A 24301-nucleotide genomic window follows, 5' to 3' on the forward strand; every position below is an offset into this window, starting at 1 on the left:
CAGTAGTATGCCCTTGTTGCCAAGAAGGCTAACAGTATTTTGGGCTGTATAAGTGGGGGCATTGCCAGCAGATCGAGAGACGTGATCATTCCCCTCTATTCGACATTGGTGAGGCCTCATCTGCAGTACTGTGTCCAGTTTTGGGCCCCACACTACAAGAAGGATGTGGAAAAATTGGAAAGAGTCCGGTGGAGGGCAACAAAAATGATTAGGGGGCTGGAGCACATGACTTATGAAGAGAGGCTGAGGGAACTGGGATTGTTTAGTCTGTAGAAGAGAAGAATGAGGGGGGATTTGATAGCTGCTTTCAACTACCTGAAAGGGGGTTCCAAAGAGGATGGATCTAGACTGTTCTCAGTGGTACCTGATGACAGAACAAGGAGTAATGGTCTCAGGTTGCAGTGGGGGAGGTTTAGGTTGGATATTAGGAAAAACTTTTTCACTGGGAGAGTGGTGAAGCACTGGAATGTGTTACCTAGGGAGGTGGTGGAATCTCCTTCCTTAGAGGTTTTTAAGGTCAGGCTTGACAAAGCCCTGGCTGGGATGATTTAGTTGGGAATTGGTCCTGCTTTGAGCAGGGGGTTGGACTAGATGACCTCCTGAGGTCCCTTCCAACCCTGATATTCTATGATTCTATGACTTGGCCAAAGTCACACAGGAAATCAATGCCAGAGCAGGGAACATGACTCCCTTTCCACCGCACCTCTTTCCTGTCAGTGACTCCTAGAATGACTATGGCATGCATCTGCTTCTCTTCAGGAAAGGAGGTAGTTTTTTCCTCTATGAGCAGCAACAACTGGATTGAGCCTGAACAGCTATTGCATTTTAATAAAGAGTGGGAGTTTAGTACATTCTCCTTCAACAGTCCCTACGATCAGAACCAACCCTTTGTTGATCAGTTGGACTTTTTTTCACTGCAACAGTGATGATTTTTAGCTTGCAAACAACCTAAAATAACATGATTAGTTATGATTGGTGAGGCCTGAGAAACTTAAACCTCCCATCACTGTAGTTAATTACAACCACACAGACATCCCCTAGGGTACATCTACACTACCTGCCGGATCAGCGGGTAGTGATCGATCTATCGGGGATTGATTTATCGCGTCTAGTGTAGACGCAATAAAAATCGATCCCCGATCGCTCTGCTGTCCACTCTGGCACTCCACCATGGCAAGAGGCGGAAGCGGCGTCGACGGGGGAGCAGCAGCGGTCGACTCACCGCCATCCTCACAGCCACATAAATTTACCGAAGATGCTATTTGCATAGCTGAAGTTGCGTATCTTAGGTTGACCCCAGTGAAGACCTAGCCTTAGTCTCAAACAGATCACAAGGGAGTTGCCTTCTGATTTTACCAGAGTCTTGCTTGAAAGCTTTCCTTCCCATTTTTCAGAAAGCAAGTTTAGTTTGCAAGACCAGTAGGTTTTGACAGGGAGAGTGCACAATTAGCTGTATGTACTAGAACAATCACATAAATGACCCAACCTCATAGGCAAAGACTTCTTTTGTACTGGAATTGGTTTAGGAGCAGCTCACCCTCTAATGCTCAACCCAATGCTCGAATAGCTGGTGCTATGGAGTAGGAGCACAAAGCAGGACAAATTTGTGCCAATCATTGGCCTATGGCATCATCTGGCGCCATTTCATTAGTAAATATGGAGAAGTGATTTCAGCATGCATTAAACCTCCATTTCAAACTATGAGAAGGATGTAATGTTTCTAGTTGCATAGATTTTCTGTTAAAAATGCACAATCATGTGAAATCTAGGCATTTTAAAATTAGAAGTAATTTCACTAATTACACTTTCTGCTGAATGCCTTTCATTTATTTATTTCTAAATGTGTTGCCCCATTGCTAGGTCAGACCCTCAAAGAAACAGGGCAAACTAACTCCATAAAGTGGAAAGAGTGAAATTGACACCACACACAGGACAAATACAGGAAGCTCTTAACAATATGTTTGTTCTGTAAGTATTCAACTTATACCTTATTTGCAACAGTAGGTAATGTGTATGTTTAAGTCTAAAAAGCTCTGGGGCTGTTTCAAACCAAGACTGGTGCTAGCCAAAATCATTTACAGGAAAGGGAAACCATTTCTATGCTAACCCATTGGAGCAGCTTATAATGTACAGCTATTTGAATTGTAACATAGGGGAGATTTAGACTCCTGTTGAGCTACCAATAGAAAGAACCATCTCCTCCTCAAAGAATTAATGCTTCCATTTTTCAGATGCCAACCAGGAATAGCATTTTGCACAAAGTATCAATTTTAATTTAATAAGGATATACTTCCTTATATTTATCCTTAAGCTCATGTTACTCTGCATTTTAAAATGTTCACCCTACATCTTAAAAAAAATCCAAAAAGTTTTGCAATCTTTTTGGTTATTCCTGAACTTTATTTTTAAACATGGTTAAGGATACAGAATTTAAGAGTATTGGAGAGTTACAATTTGTAAAGTAAGAGTAGTAAAAAGTTGAGTGTAAATCTATTTTTATCATCTATATACTTTACCATTTAAAGCACTTCTTTAAGGTTTAATGCCAATATTAGCTAAACTTGGTTTTCAATTGGCTTTATTTTTGCCAACAAGATTACTTGAACAAAAAGTGCACTACCACTAAAATAGTCAGTCTGCTAAATATACTGTTCTAAATATATGGTTATAAAGAGAAGGCAATAAAAATACTTATTCATCCAAAAAGGAACATACAAAGAGCAGCAATATGTTCTAGATCATGGATAACTGATACTATCACTTGCAGAAGAAACATGTATTAGTTTCTTTTAGTTGCAATGGCTTATACTCATAGAAACAGTAGTAAACTAGAGTAGCATGATCCTACAGAAAAAGAGATCAGCAGAACTTTGTTGAAAATTTCACATTTGTAAAATCAGCATTAGACTACAAAGTCTTACAGTTGTATGAATAAACAAGATAACATGTTGAACTGTAACATTCCCAGCCCCTAGACATAATGTAAATGATTAATGCAGCATCTCTCTTCTTGGCCTCAAGGAAGGCTCATGTGCAGAATCCAGAAGTCGCTGAGTATAATAGCCCAAGATTAGCAGAGTTCTCATTACATATGCATATACAATACAATGGCTTTAAATTTAGACTTCAGGGATTGTATGGTCCATCAGACTTTTCATGATGCCAGAAGCCATTCTGGGGGGTAAGGGAAAAAAAATATCTTTTACTAAGTTTAAAAAACCCCAAACTCTTACTTTGTTGTTAAAAATAATGCAAAGAAAGAGAAACTAGAGAATACTTGATACTAAAGGTTTTAAATCAAAGCGTTTTGACTTACTGGGTTAACAGAACATTGCAGCAAATGATACAGAAAACTAGTAGGCAACTGTGCTGTTGGCATTTTATTCTACCTTGTATGTTACCAAAGAAAACAGAATATTCTAATATACCTTGTATATGAGTGCAGAACTGGGAGATGTATTCTGTCTGACTTCTACTATAGAGAAACTGCCAAGTGTAACAGCTAAGGATAACTTTTTTTTTTTACATCCTCAATGTTGAAAGCAATATGTTTTTGTCATATGCAACCAGGTGCTCAGGTAGTGGCAGTGGCTTAAAGCACAAATGAAGATGGCACGAATGTCTCAGTTTTACATAGAGAATAGTGGAGTCTAGTCCAGCTTAACAGAAACTGGACAAGTTTTAGTGCATCACCATGGTCTAACACAGCGGTAGGCAAACTTTTTGGCCCGAGGGCCATATCTGGGTATGGAAATTGTATAGCAGGCCATGAATGCTCACAAAATTGGGGTCAGGGTGGGGGCGGGGTGAGGGGTTTGGGGTGTAGGAGGGGGCTCCAGGCTGGGACCAAGGGGTTTGGCGGGAGATCAGGGCTGGTGTGTGTGTGTTTATTTTTTTTTTTTTGCAGGCTCCAAGCGGCGCTTACCTCAAGTTGCTCCCGAAAGCTGCATCAGCAGGTCCCCCCCTCTGTCCACAGGCGCCGCCCCTGCAGCTCGCACTGGCCATAATTCCCAGCCAATGGGAGCGGCGCTTGGGGCAGGGGCACTGTGCAGATCAGAGCTGTCTGGTTGTCTCTATGCATAGGAGCTGAAGAGAGGACATGCCGCTGCTTCTGGGGGCCACGCGGACAAGCCCCAGACCCCACTCGCCAGCGGGAGCTCAAGGGCCAGATTAAAATGGCTGGTGGGCCAGATGTGGCCCACGGGCCGTAGTTTGCCCACCCTGGTCTAACAGGCAAGTTAGTATGCAGCAGGATTCACTCCCCTCTAGGGCACATTGGCTCATTGTGTAGACAAGCCCTTACTATTTATTGGACAATCCTGTTAATACACACCAGAACGATATTAGCCTTTTTCACAACTGCACCACATTGTTGGCTCATATTCAGCTTATGATCCACTATAAATCCCAAATCCTCTTCTGCAGACTACTGCCTAGCTACTTATTTCCTATTTTGTAGATGCGCATTTGATTTTTCCTTCCTAAGTGTAGTACTTTGCCCTTATCTTTATTGAATTTCATCGCATTGATTTCAGACCAAAATTTTACAATTTGTTGAGTTCACTTTGAATTCTAAGCCTGTCCTCCAAACTACTTGCAATCCTTCCCAGTTTGGTGTCAGAGACAAACTCTGCACTCCATTATCCAAGTAACTAATGAAAACATTGAATGGTACTGGACCTAGGACTGACACCTGTTGGACTCCCAAACTGATGCATCTCCCAAACTGACAGCAAACCACTGATAAATATTTGAGATTTCAAATACATTGCTATATTCAAAAATCCATTAGAAATCTGAAATATTATTTGGCTAAATTTCAAAGAGGGCTGTTACTTTGAAAAACATTAATGAAGCAGAAAGTTACATATTACAGATTTTTTATATATGAGAAGTATGGAATAACAGGATTAAAGCCAATGATTTTCCAGTCCCAAGACTCCATTTCAGGTTTACAACTGTTTGAAGTAAAAGATATTTCTGTAATCAGCTACTCTAACATTACACATGAACTCTGCCTGAGTCATAGCAGGACTGAAACGAAATACCAATATTGTTCTAAAATAATCCGAGATCTAGTCTAAATTGTGGGAAATTTGTATGTTACACACTTCCCACATAAAGCTATTTCAGTGACCTAATTCCTTGCCACTAACTTCTTCTGTAACAGTTTTCTCTGTTTTGTTTGCAGAAAACAAGTTTTCAAACTTGTGTCTTAAAAGGATACCATGGTCATCCCCCACAAATTCAGATTAAATCATGTTAGTGAACTGAAACATATTACAGCAAAGCCCTTAGCATAAATGCATTTCCACAGCGTGCCTGACGCCAGATTTGGCATTTTCTTGACTCAAACGCATAAAATGCATTTGTGTTTGAGTTAAAATTTACCCTAGAACCAAAGGAGTAATCGTCCATTGGAATATTATTTCCACAACACTTAAGAAGCAGATTTGTGCAACTAAATTAGCTATTTTTAAAAAATGATTCAAAGTTTTCTTGCTTACCTCTTAATTATGTGTTCAAAGATATATGAAGGCATGATAGTAATTGTCACAACATTTCCGGCTGTTGCCAATATGTCTGCAATTTGGGAGTCCTGTTAATGAAATACAAATGAACAAAACCTCATGATATGAATACCTGAATCCTTCCACAGCTGCCTAACAGCTACGGACTATAAACAGGGCACAAAGAACCTTTTCAAAATGTCTGCAAAGAAGCACTAAGGGAAGATATCCAATGTAGACTAGGACCAAACAATAGCTTTTACCATCATTAAAAAAATCCCTGGTCTTGGAACAGAAGGGTCAGCATGTACCCAGACACAAGAAGGAAACCCTGGACTGGAAGCCATAAGTTTGCAGGGCAATCACTGCCAATGTTGATACTGGCAAGTGAACATCTAGCAAGCTGTACCTCATGTCTCCAGATGGAGTAGGAGAAGAAATACCATGCACACAATTCTTAGAGAAGCTATACTAAGACAGGGGTTTTAAGAAAGTTGATGACAAAAACCTAAGATAAAGCTAGTTAAAAGCCTAACTCTATTAATAGCCATTTCTACCTGCTATGACACACAGTAAACCGGAATAATCAGATAGAAGACCCTCTGATATTGAGATATTTTAAAATTTTGTTGAGCATTCTTGATTACATCAACTGGTAAAAAGTCACATCGCTAAGTGTTCAGAATGATACACTCATACAAAAAAAAAAACACATCACCTTCTAAAAGCACCACTCCCCCTCTCAGAAGAGTACGAAGATAGGACTATTGTTACGCTGAATTTGTTTTTGTAAAGTACATTATTTTACCTTCAGTCCAATTACATTCTGGCCATTTATTTCACACAGGTTATGCTCTGTAAGAAGTCCATTTCTAGCAGCAGAACTGTCTTTTACTATTGAGGTTACTTTTCCATTTTTGAATATGAAGCCAACATGACCTGTGCTGTCCTTATGCATAGTAAGAGTTCGTTCAAAAGGCCTGTAAGAAATATGTTCACAACATGCTATTGTACTATATTCAGTAAGCATTCAACATATACTGAACAATTCCCACAACAGATTAGAGTCACTATTAAAAACCTGCAGAGCTGTTAGTGTATCCCATAATATATAACATTTACAATATCTTTGACCTACAAGTATTCCTTTTATCTGAAATGTCTGTTCTCAATACTGTTACTATTCATGTTGCTAGCTAAAATATTTATTAAAAAAAATACAGATTAAGATATAGTACATTCACATAATTCAGTTTTGATTATTCAATTTTATGAGTAATGCCATTTCAGTTTGAAGTTATGATTCTAATACAAAATGCAAAAAAAAAAGTTCACTTCAGCGATGAAAGAGACTATGGTATTTTAGGTGACTAATGTACTCTACACCAGTGGTTCTCAAAGCCGGTCCGCCGCTTGTTCAGGGAAAGTCCCTGGTGGGCCAGGCCAGTTTATCTGCCACGTCCACAGGTTCAGTCGATCGCAGCTCCAACTGGCCACGGTTCGCCGCTCCAGGCCAATGGGGGCTGCGGGAAGTGGCGCGGGCTGAGAGATGTGCTGGCTACCCTTCCCGCAGCCCCCATTGGCCTGGAGCTGCGATCAGCCGAACCAGCAAACGCGGCAGGTAAACAAACCGGCCCGGCCCACCAGGGGCTCTCTCTGAACAAGCAGCAGACTGGCTTTGAGAACCACTGCTCTACACACCCATACATTCAACTATATGCAGAAACAGCCATATATAACCAGCTACTTCACTTAATACTTTAAGCTTATTTTTCCACTCAGGCTATAATCATTGTTCTTTGGCTTTTTACCTATATTCCCCTATGCCACAGGAAATACGCAAGATTCCCACCATCTTTAACATATATACATTTACATTTTAAATTACATGTTCTTGTAGAATGGATTGGTCTGCAAGTGTTACAAGACAACTAAAATAGCATTGGCACATATAGTAACATCAGTTAGATCACTGGTCTCCTTTCTGAAGGCTTAATACTCGCCCACATACAAACTTGCACTGGTGTGTTTTTAAACCAGTTTAAATTCAGTGCAAAGGAAGATATAATGCAGGAGATGAACAGGCAATTTTTTTTTTAAATTTTATTTTATGCAGACACTTATTTCAGTTTAACTAACAGTGTAAAAAAATACACCACTAGTTAAAATGGCACAAGTTTGTATTGCTCAAGACCTTGGTTTAAAGGGTAACTTCAAAGCTTTCAATATGAAAATTAAGATTCCAAATCAATACCAAAATACTGTATGCATTTATACGTAAAGACATATATTTTAAGGCAAAAATCTTGGAAATAATTGAGTATCAGTGGCTCTGCCATGAATAGCTCAGAACCTTGAACTAAGGACTAGACAGATCGTAAAGGAAATTGTCTTGAGATACATGTATACTTTTTTCTGTTCAAAAGAGGCCTAGACCGAAGTAGCAAAAACCTAAGCAGAATTGCATTGGCAGAGTTTGCGAGAAACTTTACAGAGTACCTGCCTGAGACAGAGTTAGTCCTTGCCAAGTCTTAATTTAACAGATTTACTCCTGAAATATTAGACAGGAAAAGGAAGCTTCTGAACTACTTAGGACTGTAAGCTCTTTGGGCCAGGGATAGTCTTTGTTATGTGTGTTTGGTGCTTAAACACAGAAGAATCCCATGCCTGGACTTGGGGCCCATTGTACTACTGCAATACAAATAAATAATAATGAACACTTTCCATTTTTACTTGATAGTTTTACCTGTCACGAATGATCATCGAAATTCTCTCCCCTGAAGCCTGCTTGAGAAATTTATGGGATTTCTCAGAGCTCCATCCTGCACAATTTTCACCATTAATTTGCAGAACTTGGTCCCCAAACCTCAGACCGGCTAAAGATGCTGGAGAGTTGGCTTGTACTAACTGGACAAATATACCCTAAATGGAGTGATAAAAATTTATCATTATTCTTGAATATTAACAGTCAAAAAAGTTCCCAGTGCCTATTTTATACATTACATAAAGTATACATAAACAGCAAGCAGAAGATGGGATGAACAACTGCACCTTTTTAAAATAAAGATATAATACAGCAGATGAATAGGCAAATTTTTTTTTAATACATACAAAGGTGCCATACAAAAGCTAAAAGGCTTATTAATCCTTTTCTGATACAATGAAGGCTTGAAATCTTGTTTTTCATTTTTTAAAATGAAGTATTACCATCACAGAACTATCAGGAAGACTAGTCTCCATATTCTCTAATTTTACTGCAGGATCTCTTGGTGTCTCAAAGCAGGTTTATTGTGAGCTTTAAAGACTTACATTAAGTGGTGAAGGATAGTGAATCTTTAGCAATGGATTTTACACATCTCAAATGCTACTCCGAGATAAACAGGTGTCAACACAGTTGACTGAAAACCCCTTCCTCTCTGAACTACTCAGCTTTGTTCCTGTGAGGTTGTTTTAGTAGTGCTTCAGTCATCATGGACCCTGTCTACAATTATAAAGCAAAACTAGCAATCCTGGGAGCCCTGACATAGATGGGGTTGTGTCTGCAATTATGGTTATCAACACCATGCTGATTAGACTTGCTCTTGCTTTGCTTTCATGAAAGGGTGCTAAAAGCTAAACCCAACCTGTGCTGGGACACACAGAACACTGCTAACACCTGTTCAGTTGAACCAGTGTTGACAATAGTGGGTTGTTTCCAAAATGCAGACAAAGCCTTAGGGGCTTCCAAGGTAGACCACACCAGAATTTCTAGTTTATAAAAAAGCCAGAAGATAATTCAATTTTTGATACCTTGGACACAAGCCCAGTTTCTCCTGATTTTGCAGGTCACTTTTAAGAATGTGACAAGTTAACATGTCTCTTTCACAGTTGGGAATAGTCAGAGTCCACAATGAGGGGAGAGTGGCTGCAGAGAAGTTAAAATGATTTCTTTGCACCTTTGGTCACCACAAAGGAGAATAAAAAAAAGCACACTTTGGTGTTACTCTTTGTAGATAGTCTATAAGGTGCCACAGGACTCTTTGTTGCTTTTTACAGATCCAGACTAACACAGCTACCCCTCTGATACTTAACTAACAGAAGTATTGGAGCATAAGCACATGCGTCTCATTAAGTGGGTATTCACCCACGAAAGCTTATGCTCCAATACTTCTGTTAGTCTAATAAGGTGCCACAGGACTCTGTCGCTTTTTGTAGCTAGTGTAGGCCACGGGTAGGCAACCTATGGCATGGGTGCCGAAGGTGGCACACAAGCTGATTTTCAGTGGCACTCATACTGCCTGGCTCCTGGCCACTGGTCCAGGGGGCTCTGCATTTTAATTTAATTTTAAATGAAGCTTCTTAAACATTTTAAAAACCATATTTACTTTACATACAACAATAGTTTAGTTATATATTATAGACTTACAGAAAGAGACCTTCTAAAAACATTAAAATGTTTTCCTGGCACGCAAAACCTTAAATTAGAGTGAATAAAGAAGACTCGGCACACCACTCCTGAAAGGTTGCCAGCCCCTGCTGTAGGCCAAATCAGAGCTTCACTTTCCCTAAATGCTTCCCATATTGCCCTAATCTAAAGGTGATGCAGGCACTCTTACCAGTGGTTAATAGCACAATAAGAAATTAAATTGCAATGTGTTACCCATCAAAAGTTTATGAATGAAGACTAAAGCTACTGAGCTAGTGACCAAAATGCCATTTAACAAGTACTATAGCAGATAACTGAAAGGTGTCCAGTATCTATGTGACACCGCACCCCTTATTCTTCATAGTGATATGATACAATTATAGCATAATTACGATGCATTTTGTACAAGATGGGTCATGTGAAGTGTCATTGGAAAAGTTATGATTTGCTGAATATGCTTTGTACGCATGTAACATTTTTGTATCTAAAATTAGGAACAGTGACTACATATCTGTATTTCAATGTGCTTACTCTGGGTGAGACCCACAACTTGCCTTTGAGCTACAACAATGAAGAAGCCAGACAGGGCTGATAGCCCATCAGCAAAGACAATGGACTGTGGAATAGATTAACCTTCCTGTGGCATTTTGGCCAGCCTGTAAGCAATGGCTGCTATGACACTGAAAGGGCATGTGACCAGAGCACATGTCTCTGGACTCCATCTTGGATGTCAGTATTTTTCCACAAACCAGTTTGGGAACCAAGTTTTGAAACAAAGGGTTCCTGCTATATGCTAAAACTATACAAGGCAGAGGAGTGACATCATCAGTAATACATCACTCCCCACACAAGATGACTCTTGGAAACACCTGAGGAACAAAGACTGAACTGGGGGAGGTGCTGGACCCAGGCTAAAGACATTTTTAGTCTGTATATGAAACAACTGGGCATCCCAAGCTGCAAAGCAAGTGTAGACTCTGCGGCCCGCTTGTATCATCTGTAAGGGTGAGATACTGTTAATTCAAATCCTATCTTTTGAGTATGTTAAGCTTAGTTTACCTAGTAAATAAACAAAAAAGCAAAACAGATCAAAGCAGATTGCAATCACTTATAACAACTTAAAATCTATCTTTAAAGTATAAAATACATTTATTAACTACAATCTAAACCAGTGAGTCTGAAGTGAAGTGCATGGGAATCTTAGCTCAGAGGGGCTGTTGCATTTCCTCCCCACATTGAGGGGGAGGTGAACTGGATAATAAATTCATACTGGGTTAGGGTTTGTACCAGTGCAGGACAGTACAACTCTGGGGTCCTAGTCTGGGAAACTGGTGGTTATTTTGGCTGTAGCCTCTCTCTAGTTGGTTCAGATGCAGTGGCTGGTCAGAGAATTGCAGCTGGGTGTGTCCCCACCTGTGTGAATGCTGGTGGAAGTGTAAGACGGGGAGCATGTCTGCAGCTTGTCATAACAGCACAGTGTGAGAGGGAGCCCAGGCTGGTGGGTCAGAGGGCTCAGTGGTACCCCAGTTCCAAGTGGCATGCCAGGGGGAGGGAAATCGGTCACAATCTGTACTTACTATATAAAAAGGAGCTATGTGTAAACTTGGGTACTAAACGTACAAGTAGTACAGAAGCCAGTTGCTTCTGTACATTTATATAAAAAGTAAATCATTATGTCGTACTTAAGTTTAGATCTTTAATCCATTAGTATATTTTGAAAGCATTAACAGAAGACAAAAACAGCACCCATAGATAAAAAGATACTAGAAACATTACACACTGGGTAGAAGTTTACCCCATTTTGTATTAAACACAAATAGATGCCTTTGCATCAGCAACTTCACACTCCCATACTATTTCATTTTTTATTACAACAGGATTCAGTTACTGACCTACAGAAGCAAGACACAATTAAGTTTCCATATACTTACATTGTCTATAGATTTAAGACGAAGTCCAATTTTTCCATCCTGATCTTTACATACAATTATTTCACGGATGCCTTGTTTAATCTCTGCTCTGCGAATTCCAACATCATTTCCAGTTACTGGAGCCACCATATAATTCATAGTGGAGGGTCTTGTTACCAGCTGCTGATGATTAAAAACCGCACAATAAACTACTTAGGACAGCTACTTGTGTAGACATGTCAGTCAAAATGAAATCACATTTTCACACAAATTAAATTTTAAGATGTCTGTCTTCTAGTTATTTTGGGGGCAATAAAATTGTTAAGGGTTAGTAAAAATTTCTTTATACAAAGTTCTTACTGAAAGGTAAGCTCTAGAGATGGAATGACTTCGCCTCTTAAGATCATTAATCCATCACTGAATAACTATGGTAATGACCAGAAGTATAATCCACTAAATAGAATATGGAGAGTCCTATTTCTAAGAACAAGTTATTTTGTTAATAAATATTCTGTCTCTCTGTGTTTTCTAAAGATCAGGTTTACCTGAATGGTACTTACCCCCTGAGATTGTGTACCTGCAACCATTGTCAAGTTTTTCTGTACCTCTTCTTCATTAAGACTCAGACCCATGTACTCAGAAAGTTCTGGGTATAGTCTGGGATAGAGGCCTATTGAAAGAAAAAAAAATGCAAAGTAAATGATTCACTATTTAGAATACAGAAAATATTTAGCATTTTAGTGAATAAGCATTTACTGATTTACTAGAACACCACTTTGTACGTCTGACAAAGTGGGTATTCACCCATGAAAGCTTATGCTCCAATACTTCTGTTAGTCTAAGGTGCCACAGGACTCTGTCGCTTTTTGTAGCTAGTGTAGGCCATGGGTAGGCAACCTATGGCATGGGTGCCGAAGGCGGCACACGAGCTGATTTTCAGTGGCACTCATACTGCCCGGCTCCTGGCCACTGGTCCAGGGGGCTCTGCATTTTACATAAAGCACTCCATAGTTCAGGTAATTTTAAGCTTTTTTTTTTTTTTTAAATCCCAGTAGAATCTATTTCACGCCATTTTTAGTTTCCAGTGATTCATGAAAACAAGGGTGAAGAGCTTTATCATCACAAATATGGGGTGAGAAACCACTTAAAAGCTCTGGAAATCTCTGAGCAGAAGGCATGCGCTTCTGTCTCCCCAGACCTGTGCGGAAGTGTTGGGGGGGACCATTTCCCTTTGACCCCATTCCCAGGACTGTATAAAGGACTCTGCATTGGGAGGGACCCAATCTGGATGGACATGCACGTGTTGCAAGGGAGCAAAGTATCAGATCAGTAGTTCTCTCAGGGTATGTCTACACTACGAAATTAGGTCGATTTTATAGACGTGGAGTTTTAGAAATCAATTTTATCCAGTCGATTGCATATGTCCTCACTAAGCGCATTAAGTCGGCAGAGTGTGTCTTCACTACTGTGGCTAGCATCGACTTACGGAGCAGTGCACTGTGGGTAGCTATCCCACAGTCTCCACCGCCCATTGGAATTCTGGATTAATCTCCCAGTGCCTGGTGGGGCAAAAACATTGTCACAGGTGGTTGAGTACATGTCGTCAGTCGTCCCTCCATCTGTGAAAGCAATGGTAGACAATCATTTTGCGTCTTTTTCCTGGGTTACCCATGCAGATGCCATACCACAGCAAGCATGGAGCCTGCTCAGCTCACTGTCAGTGCTGCTGTTATGGGTAAGTCTACTGTGGGGGCTGCTGTAATCCAAGTAACCAATGCAACCATTCACTTTCTGTTATCAAGGGTAGTGACTCTGGGAAATGCGCGGGCCTTTTTAGATTTTAGGTGCATCATATTCCTGTCCTTTGTTGCTGGTGAAGAAGTCTTGCAGCCGTACATTCCAGTCCGGTTGGTGCTGTAACACCCCATAGCACTTCTGTGGTTGACATATGTAACAGCTCCAGGGCTCTTACTCTTTTGCCTTGGCATCTTGCCCTACCTCCAAGCATTTGACACAGAAGCACCTGCAGCAGCTAGCATTGCTACACAGCAGCAGCAGCTCCTTGCCTTCGCAGCAGACCGTGCAGTAGAACTGGTACCGGTCCTCAAACATGTAGCTTGGCCAGGGGTTCTGGGAACTTCTTCCTTGCCCAGCTCCTAGCAAGCCAACTCCAGGGCATGGCATACAGCTCCACCACTTGCCCTGCAACTCTGCTCTCCTGCTCCCCAGCAACGAGCTTGGGGGATACGTTCTGGTCCTCCTAGCGGACATGGTACTGCTACTCTGGGAGGACTCCTTGGAATCCTCCTCAGCAAGGTCGATCAGGGCGCCTGGACAGACATGGCCATCCTCCTCTTAGAGCACCGAATGGGAGCCAGAGACTCCAGGTCATTCTCTTCTTTAAGTTTAGTCTCATGGAGATTCAGTCCTGCCTGGAAAATCATGCAAGCTGGAGGGTTCTGCCTCAGGCTGTTCTCCCAGCTGGCAGCACCGTGCGGTCGCACCTACCCCAGCCTGCCCCTTGCTCCCATGGCTCATGAAGCCTGGACAGTAATAAGGAGCAGTTCAGCTATAGGCTGCGCAAGTGCGGAACGTGTCTTTGGACATTTAAAAGCTCACTGGTGCTGTTGGTCAGACCTCAGTGCAACCAACATTCCCATTGTTATTGCTGCTTGCTGTGTGCTCCATAATATCTGAGAGAGTAAGGGAGAGATGTTTATGGTGGGGTGGGAGGTTAAGGCAAATTGCCCGGCGTCTGATTTTGAGCAGCCAGACACCACGGCAATTAGAAGAGCACAGCAAGGCGCGCTGCACATCAGACAGGCTTTGAAAACCAGTTTCATGACAGGCAAGGCTTCAGTGTGACAGTTGTGTGTGTTTCTCCTTGATGCAAACCCACCCCCTTTATTGATTTTAATTCCCTGTAAGCCAACCACCCTCCCCCCTTTAAAATAAAGTAACTATTGTTTTGAAACCATGCATTCTTTCTTTATTAATTTAAAAAAAATGAGATAACGGACAAGGTAGCCTGGGTGGAGTAGGGGAGAAGGGAAGGACAAGGCCACATTGCTTATTATAGCCATACTAAAAATCAAACTGTTTGAATGACAGCCTTCTGTTGCTTAGGCCATCCTCTGGAGTGGAGTGGCTGGGTGCCTGGAGCCTTCTCACCCATGTTCTTGGGCATCTGGGTGGGGAGACTATGGAACATGGGGAGGAGGGTGGGCAGTTATGCAGTGGATGCAGCAGAGGTCTGTGCTCTTGTTGGCTTTCCTGCAGCTCCAACAGACGCTTCATCGTGACTGTTTGCTCCCCAATTAGCCTCAGCATCGTCTCCTGTCTCCGCTCTTCGCGCTCACTTAATTCTTTCCTGGCCTCCACCACTGAATGCCTCCATGCATTAAGCTGTGCCCTATCAGTGCAGGAGGACTGCATGAGCTCGGAAAACATGTCATCGTGAATTTTTTTCATTTTCTAATCTGAGATTACCTCAGGGACGGAGATGATAGGGGGAGCATAAAAACATTCTATGGTCTACGATTCTGGGGGGACTGCATGGTCACCTCTGCTGCTAAGTTTGCCACTCTGACCAAACAGGAAATGAAATTAAAAAGTTTCCGGGGCTTTTCCTGTGTACCTGACTAGTACATTGGAATTCAAAGTGCTGTCCAGAGTAGTCACTATGGAGCACTCTGGGATAGCTCCTGGAGGCCAATACCATCCATACTACCCCAAATTTGACCCAGCAAGGTTGATTTTAGCGCTACTCCCCTCGTCGGGGAGGAGTACAGAAGTCGATTTTAAGAGCCTTTTAGGTCAACGCAACAGGGTTGGTTGTATGGACGCAGTTATTTTTAAATTGACCTAACACGGCTAAATTCGACCCAACCCCATAGTGTAGACCAGGCCTCAGACTCAGGGATGCCACATAGATTATCCTTGCTTTTTGACGATCCCCAGATACCTGTGGAGTTTTGGAAGGCAAGAGGCCATAGCCATATCTTGTCAACAGGGGAAAGAATAAGCCTAAAGGAATTCCCTCCCACTATACCTCTTTCTACAGGTTTTACCAGAAGCACAGCCAGTGTGACCCTCTGTTATTTCAACTTTCTGTAGTGGTTGTACTGAATATGAGTAAGCAAAGGTTAGAAAAGCATGAACTATTCATTCTCTTCAATACCTATTTGTTTTACCACTTAAATTAGTTGATGCATAAATTAAGACTGAAAAGGATGATCTGTCCTGAATAATAGTAATCACATTTTAATAACTGTGGTGTCAATTTCCCTAGGGCAACACAGTATTTTGATTACTTAAAATATTTTAAGTATAAATTCAGTATTTTAAATTACTGATGAGACTATTAAGTACCCCGATACAGTGTGTAGTACCAGCAAGTTAATGGCACTATGAAAACCTTCTGTATTTCCTATCTTGCAAGTTCAAAACTCTGAGTGTTACACAAAGGATTTTGCATTTAAAGCTACTGTGAATTTGCTTTTAATTGTACAGTGTTTTAAGTGTTTCACTGTACTTAGTGATTAATATATTTCTGCTTTCAATAGTACCAGCTGACAGTAAACACATCTTGATAGTTTGCTCTAACACAATTCACTTCTTACAGCTATATGAAACTGAGGCACACAATCCACTTTATAAGACAGTGTTTGGCCAAATCATACTTTCATGGGGGAAAAAAGCCTTTAGAAGGGCCAGAAAGCTATTAGTTGAAAGTCAGTTTCTGTAGAATAGTAAGATAAAGGGAGCAGAATGTCCTTTCCCACAGAGCAAACAGGTATTATTACACCATGGCAAAAATTGGAAGAAGTCATTGTTTTATTACAACAAGAAGAAAGTCAATTTTGTTGAAAGAAAAGTGGTATAAAATATTTTATATTGAGTTGTTGGTCACTGGAAATTTCACAAAAGCCATGACGATTTAAAAAAAACAACTGTTCAAATACATTTAACGCTTAATAGTTAAAGCCATAAAACTGTCCTTAATATGCTGGAAATTATTTTTTTTAAAGAATAGTTCTGCTCAACAGCAGTGCAGTTGGGTGACCAAAAACAACATAAACAAACAAAAAAACCAACCCACTTTATTATAGTGGAGCAGCGGCACCTCTTTCTAAGGTTGCTTCACAATTTCTGTTTAAAGGTTATCTTTCCTAAATCCTCTAAAATTGACATGCTTAGTCGTATTTCTTTGAAATTTGGTAGGGTGTAGAGCAGGATTAGTGACCCAAATGGAGTAATTTGAGCCCATGGGGCAAAAATACAAGTCCCCCTGAAAAAAACAGCAATATTTTAAAAAGTTTCTAGGTGGGATTTTTTTGCCCAGAGCTAAAGAACAGAAGGTGGGTCAAAATAGTCTCAATCTGTCAAATCTTAGCCAAGATAGTGCATGGCACCCATGAAATCTCTGGGGGGCGGGGACCCAAACTGAGAAAAGTAATAAGAAAATGCACCAAAATAGAAAAAGTGCTAAGTTTCTATTACTACCATTTTATAAGCGTTGAAGCTGCACACTTGCAAGTGCTCTCAAATTGAAACGGTTAACTGGATTGCTCTGAAATTTGGTGTGCTTCATGGTGTCATGGGACAGCATTAGGGGATACAAATTTGGGATCACCTGACCAAGAGATTCCCGCATTACAGCCCCCCCAAAATGGTTTCCTTTTGTTGCACTATACTGTTAAACTGATAGATGCTATGGATGGGATGAATCAACAGAGCTCTGGATGGCTGTGAATTCACCATTCAGTTAACAAAACTAAGGATAAATTAATCACAAACCCTCCACCTAAGACAAAAGAAGTTTTGGACAAGTGGCTGGAGGTTGCTATAATCTGTGAGTCATGGATGGCAATTTTATTTTGGGGATAACGTAATCAGTCACTGAAGGAAAAAACTTAGACTTCTGAATACTTCCTGGGAGGGAGGGCTTATTAGGGAGGGGAGGAATAGAGGAAAAAGGGGTTGCGGCTGCAGCAAAGAGATGAGGGTTATGTGGATGGATGGCACCTTCAGCTCTGCCAGTACATCCCAAGCCCTGTGCACCACCAATACTACCAGTACATCCCAATCTGGATGGAATGCTATTGGTGACAGTGAACAGGCTGTAAAAGGAGACGAGGTACTTCTGCATTTCAGGAACAGTGGGGTGGGCAGAGAAAAGGTTGTGTTAACAGGGAACACTGGGGCACTGCTGAAAGAGGAGAGTTAAGGTTGCATGGGCAACCTTAACTCTGCATTTCCTGGTTTTCAGAAGTTTGAGTTTTGCTCAACTCAACATTCTGCAAGGGAACAACATTCCACCAAGCAAACTTAATGCTGCATTAAAATATTTAAAGCCATTGAATCTTATAGTGACTAGTTCTTCGAGATGTTGTCCACATGGATCCCATGTTCATGAGGTTAGTATCTTTGAATAGCAATTTCAGAGCCATCCTTGTACATCCCCACCAGAGGGCTCAAAGGCCAGAGTGGCTACAACCTACCCTTAGTTTTCTTTACCTGGGATCTTGAAATGGCAAGTGAATGCCAGGTAAGCGGGGATAGGGTTTGTGGGATCTATGTGGAACAACCCATTCTCAAAGAATCATAGTTACTTTAAGGTAATTAACTGTTTTTCCGTTGAGTGTGTGTGGACTGTACTCTAGTCTAGATGACTAATAAGCAGACATGCCAAACCTGCGGGGGGGGGGGGGGCAGAAATTGGCTTGTTTTTTTACTTAATTGGCTTGTGAGTTACTTGTTAGCTTGTAGCTTGTTGCTTTTTTTTTTTCCTCTGATCAGCTCCTAGCAAGCAGGGCAAGGGGGGGGGCAAGAGAGTCAGGGGTGCACAGCGGGTCCACCACAGTTCCAGACTGCACACCGAGGAGCGGGGGGAGAAAGAAGAGAGATCTACTCATATAGAGTGTTGGGGTTCTTAGGGATTGGTTTGTTTTGGCTTTGTTTTGAAATGGGATTAGCTTAATTTTGGGCTTGCTGTGAAAATTGGGGTGCTTATTTACCAAAACTGTGCTAATAAGCAGTATGGAAGATGGGACTGGGGAGTCTTAACTGCCACTAACAGTGCCCTACCAAATCTCACATTTGATCTCATAGCCAGGAGAAGGGCACAGATTTTAACAAAGTTAAGGGGACTACCACAATTAACTGCCTTGCAAATTTCAGATATGATGTGTCCAAAGCATGCACAAAATGCAGCTTGTGCTGTAGCAGAGTGAGCTTTAGCATTTGAAGGAAGAGGTATATCAGCCACATTACTGCAGACTGAAATACATGCATAATTCTTGTTTATATTCTCTGGGAGACAATGGGTTGCCCCATAGGAGTACCAGAGATGGCAAGAAAAAGATGGGAAGTCTGTGTAAAAGGCTTTGTCTTATCAAGATAATATAACAAGCTCTTTGAAACATCCAGGATGTAGAGTTTCTTCTCTCCTGAAGAACAATGCGGTTTTCGAAAGAAAACAGATAAATTAATTGTAGTTCAAATGAGAGTGACAAGTTTGGGAATAAACTTGTGATGAGGTCTTTACACCAATCTCTCTCTGTTGAGCACTGTGTGAGAAGGGTGAGCCATAAGAGACTGGAGTCTGGTCGTCCAGCTGATGTAATGCTGACTAAAAAGGCCATCTTGAAGGTAAGGTAGTGTAAAGTGCAATCGAGACTTAAAAGGGGGGGCTTGTAAGGACAATATGGAATCTTAATATTGAAGACAGTTCTCTAACTGCTGGATAAGTATGGAGTAACTACTTTAGAAATCTAGATACTGTGGGGTGAGCGAAAAATGAACATGATGGTGCTTTAAGTACCAAATATATTATAGGGGGGGTTTTTTGGTTTTTTTTCCTGGGGTGGGGGGTTGCATTTTTCCCTTTTGTCTGGAGGTGGTCTGGGTGAATATACAATGCATCTGTGATCAATGTCTTCATAGGAGGAGCAGAGAAGGGAAGCTGTCTGAGTATATTATTGGGGTCTAACCACCCATTCAGTGCCAACAAAATGTATCCTGACACTACAGTCACATGCTCATTTGATGTTGTGTAAGGTAATACACCAACTTTAATCAGGTGAAGTCTGGCTAATAAGTGTCACATAAAAGCAAGGTGATGTGCGCTAAAAGTTTGAGGCAGTTTTCTTACTGTAGTTGACATTCAATTTGACACTGATCATCATATGAAGAGAAAAATCTGCCTTCAGTAATGTATGTTTTTGCTGATTTGGAGTCCACTACAGCTCTTATAAACTATAATTTATGATGGATCGAGACAATTTTTCATAAGTTACCACAAGGCCCAGCTATCTGATGTGATGTCTCCTCAGATCAACCAATCATCTAGTTATGGGTAGACGTGAATGCCCTGTCTTCTTGGATGTGCCACCACTACAGTGAGGCATTTTATAAGGCCTCCGTGCTAGAGAGACACTGAATAGCAGAACCTTGAATGGGCCCTACTGTGAACCTACTGTGCACCAGTGGGTGGCAATATAGAAGACTGTGTCTTTGAGGATAAACAGCCAACCAACCAGTTTTGAGCATGAAGGGACAGGATGATGGAGGGAAGACACCATTTCTTCCTTTAGGTGATTTTCATGAAAAGGTCCCTGAAGGACAAGAAAGGGGATGGGCAGGGGTTAAGGATTGAAACTGGATGGAACCACCATGGGAGATAACAGGGTATTAGAAGTTATCATGCCCCAAGTCTGATGGAAGAACGAAAGCCAGCATCTAAAGACAGAGTTTGGAAATGGCTTTTGAGTGACTTTAGTGTGGTTCTCAACCCTCACATCAAACCTGCTGTTCTGGAAGCAGCTGTAGACGGCTCAAACAAGGAAGATTGTTTTGTCCAAGGCAAGTTGTCTTCTGCCTTGACTGACATCCTAGTATCTGAAGGTCTTACAATTTGGGGTCAAGGTGTAGATTCTCCCCCCCCCCCCCCAAAAAAAAACAAACTAATGAACAAACAAAAAAAACAAACCACCCACTGTGTGTGGCCCTGGAATCCCTATAGGGAGTGTAGTGATTCATCTGTGTACAAGTTAAATAAATCTGTGCTTTCAAATGACGCATCCTCAATTACATTTTACTGAATGCCAGAGGCTTGCAGCAATGAAGCTATGGGCAGTTGCCACAGCAGCCACAGATCAAGCTGTGTCCTATTTATCTGTTGCTGACTGTAAATGTTTTAGCCACTAGTCCTCTTCAACTATGCCTTTCAATTCCCCACTCAAGTCTCAGAGGAGTTTAGCTAGATGGAGAATACCTGATCTCACATGAGATATTTTGCATTTAATCCCTGATGATTAGCAACACATAGTTCCAGTGACCCTGACAAATAGGCTTTTCTCCAAAATAAATCTAATTTCTTGTGTGTGTCTGTCTTTTGGAATGTTCTTAAATTGATTGATTGTGGTCCATGAAAAGACCAAGCATCAACAAACCCGATGTTGGATAGATATAGAACTGTTCAAACCCCTTTTGGGGTAATCGATGCGTCTTTTCTGCTGTCTTAGCCAGAAGAGGCAGTGTAGCTGGTGCCTGTCAGAGTCTTTGCTGGATCTAATATGCCCTCATTAATTGCTATCCTAGCAAAAACAGAAGAATGTAGAAGACCAAGGAGCTTGTGAGCTTTTTCTTCTATCACAGATGTGCTATCCTGAGAGTCTCAACAACAAGGGAGAGCAGCTCCAGCCATGCTCTAAAGTCATCAAAGGCTGATACATGAGTTGAAAAAGTCATCCGTAGAAGATGAAGATGGGTCCCTGGGAAATGAGGTGTGTTGCTCAGGGGGCACTAAAGCCCATTCCTCCTCTGCCAGCTGCTGATGTTCTTCCCTGTCTGCAGATAAAGATCAAGACCCTCTATGTTTCCTTCTCTATCATTCAAGAAGGATCAGCCCCTGGATGCAGGTCCCTGGTGTGCCTATATGTAAGGCTTGCTCAGATAAGAGTTGCCAGACAGGGAGACACTGGGGCTCTAAAATGGAGTCCCTGGTCTGTAGAGAGAGACCTTTGCCTGATCTGTTAGAAAAAGGTTCCCTGCTGGATAGTGGAGAGGTGGTGCTGGAGATGAAGAACGAACATCTTCTAGAGGGAGTGCCAAACTTCAAGACAACCTCAGTACTGGGAGGTCAGAAATATGCACCAGTATTGAATGTAAACATGGGTGCTAAGGGTAGTACTGGGGCATAATTATCTCCTTCAACATTGAATCGGGTGGTACATTTAAGGCCTTCATTGACAGGGCTGATGTTGGCATGGGTGCCAATGTTCATGCTGATGTTTACTAGTTACCAGTATTTTCAGGTATGGGTACCAAATGTGACTTCAATTCAATGGCCACTGCTATTCAAAGATTTTTGACCTGAGGAGCATGAGGTTCATGCAGAATTAGATGGGATCCACATGGTCACATACTCTAAGAAGAAATATGTTTTTATCATGAAAAGCGGCAAGTCAGTTTGTATCAGTCTTTAACACACTCTCCAAAACACGGATCTTAAAACATCAGCAGGAACTCCATGCAGAAACTACATACTGACACACTATTCCACTTTTCTGGCCTCTCTCCAGTACTAGAGATAGGATCCCTGCTCCGTCCCAAAATTCCCCCTCAGTTTATGACTGTGTGTGCAGGGACGAAAAATATGGAAAGAGAACGCTGACAGTCCTCCAACTTGCAAATCTCCCATGGATTTCAAGGGGGATAATGACACAAAGAGCAGGCAACCCACTAACTCTCCAGCTTCAGAACTGTAATCACTTGAAAGAGGTATCCGCAGTGAGGGGAAGGGAAGAAAACACATATTAACCACACAACTCCCTCTAATTACTTCATTTTTTAAAAAAAATTCTGTAGCCTACCACCCAAATATTTGCATTTCCAGAAGACACTGTTTGACCCTTAGTCAACAATGAAAGAATTTTGTTCTCACATACAGTACAGTTTGACTGTACTTCAAGCTCCCCTTCAAAAGAGTGTTTGTTTACAAAATTTCAGGATTTTACGCTTTTTTCAAAACATCAATTTGTTGTACAGTACATTAACTTACTTCCATCTTGAGGGATGGGAGCAGAGGCTTCAGACAAAATTGCTGGATTGGCAGGGTTTGAAGAAAAGGCAGTCTGGGCCTAACAGGAAAAAGGAATTCACATGCATTATTCTGTACGAGAGACTATTAGATAGTTACTATGCAGCTGCGAGGTCAAATATTCAGTTTTTTTTAGAAAGTACAGTTCGTTATATTAAAGGACAAAATTTCAGAACCCATTCTTGGATTTGAACACCAATTAATATGGATCTGAACACTATTCATATAAATGGAGTCTTTTTCAATGGTGTTAAAATTGCTTAATTAAATATCACTTGTCAAAACAGCTTACAGTTGTGACTTTCTACAGGGAAAAAGAAAGGGTAACAGCATAAAGAGGTAGTACCTTATAAAGAAAGAGGGTTGGTAAGTTTATTAACTGTAAGTGTACTTACTAAAACAGACTCAGAATTTAAGACATTTACACTAAATAACTTTGCATCCAGAATACAAGAGACACTAAACAGTTTCAGATGTTCTGACATGGCACTGTTTAAATGTAATATGAAATTTATAAAACTTCAGCAATTGCAAATAGCCAAAATATTTTTTTAGTTCAGTAATTCATAAGCACCTTCAGAGTCTAGATGTGTCAAACTCATCCAATTACACCTACCTCTTCTTGTGTGACCCACAGGGATTAATTGTGAATCAAAGCTAAAATGTCAACAATCCTTTAACATTTAGAGCTCCTATTCAGAGCAGTGAACCTTCTGTATACAGAACTCAAAGAAGTGGGTTATTATAAGAGAGGACACAATGTTTACAGCTAATGCCCCCCAAAATACTCTCTATTTATAAATTAGTATTTGCTAGTCACTGGAAGAGAGTAAATAAGTTTATTTGTAATGCTAGGTATTTCCTTCTTTTCAGTCTCCCCCTCTTTTGGTAGTTTTAGAGAACCTAGATATATGTTTTCTACACCTCTGAATGTAAGCCAGTAAAAGAATGTAAATACTGACTATTTAAAATTTACCTTTAATCAAACTAGTTGCCATAGTTCATGGTTATCTGACATTTTACAATAGAATTAAAAAAACCACAGGCATCAAATACACTGTAATGCATTATGATTTAACCACCTAATTCAACACATTGGTCAAATTAACCAACAATTTAAGAAAATAACATTAAAAAAATAAACATCACTAATAATACCTTCTCTAGAAAGCTGTGGATTAGAAGTCAAACACGTTGAACTTGAAAATAAGTCTGAACAATAAATGAAAACAATTGTAATGGTTTAATGTGACAAGCCATTTGGGGGTTAGTTTCCAGTGTAACTATTCCTGTTGTTCAAATTTGTCCATTTAATCTATACTCACTGGCTGAGACTATAGAATTTGTGCTTTTTTCTTCAAATGAAGTTATT

General features: G+C 40.8%; 1 protein-coding gene across 6 annotated transcripts in view; it reads right to left on the bottom strand.

Moving 5' to 3' along the window:
* Positions 1-2377: 2377 nt before the first annotated feature.
* The window catches only part of LOC123362982 (syndecan binding protein), a 30124-nt gene continuing 8200 nt past the window's right edge, over positions 2378-24301 (bottom strand). For 4 of the 6 annotated variants that reach the window (XM_045003593.1, XM_045003595.1, XM_045003594.1 and 1 more), the window contains exons 3-9: positions 22891-22969; positions 12386-12495; positions 11847-12011; positions 8257-8432; positions 6319-6490; positions 5508-5599; positions 2378-3174 (exon numbers count right to left, since the gene is read on the bottom strand). In XM_045003593.1, coding sequence (XP_044859528.1) covers positions 3120-3174; positions 5508-5599; positions 6319-6490; positions 8257-8432; positions 11847-12011; positions 12386-12495; positions 22891-22969 — 849 coding nt within the window. In that variant the 3' untranslated portion in view covers positions 2378-3119. The remainder of the gene's footprint in view (positions 3175-5507; positions 5600-6318; positions 6491-8256; positions 8433-11846; positions 12012-12385; positions 12496-22890; positions 22970-24301) is intronic. The other 2 variants (XM_045003598.1, XM_045003597.1) reach the window with 2 other exon arrangements.

Source organism: Mauremys mutica, chromosome 2, assembly GCF_020497125.1.
Source record: "Mauremys mutica isolate MM-2020 ecotype Southern chromosome 2, ASM2049712v1, whole genome shotgun sequence".
Taxonomy (NCBI): Eukaryota; Metazoa; Chordata; order Testudines; family Geoemydidae; genus Mauremys; species Mauremys mutica.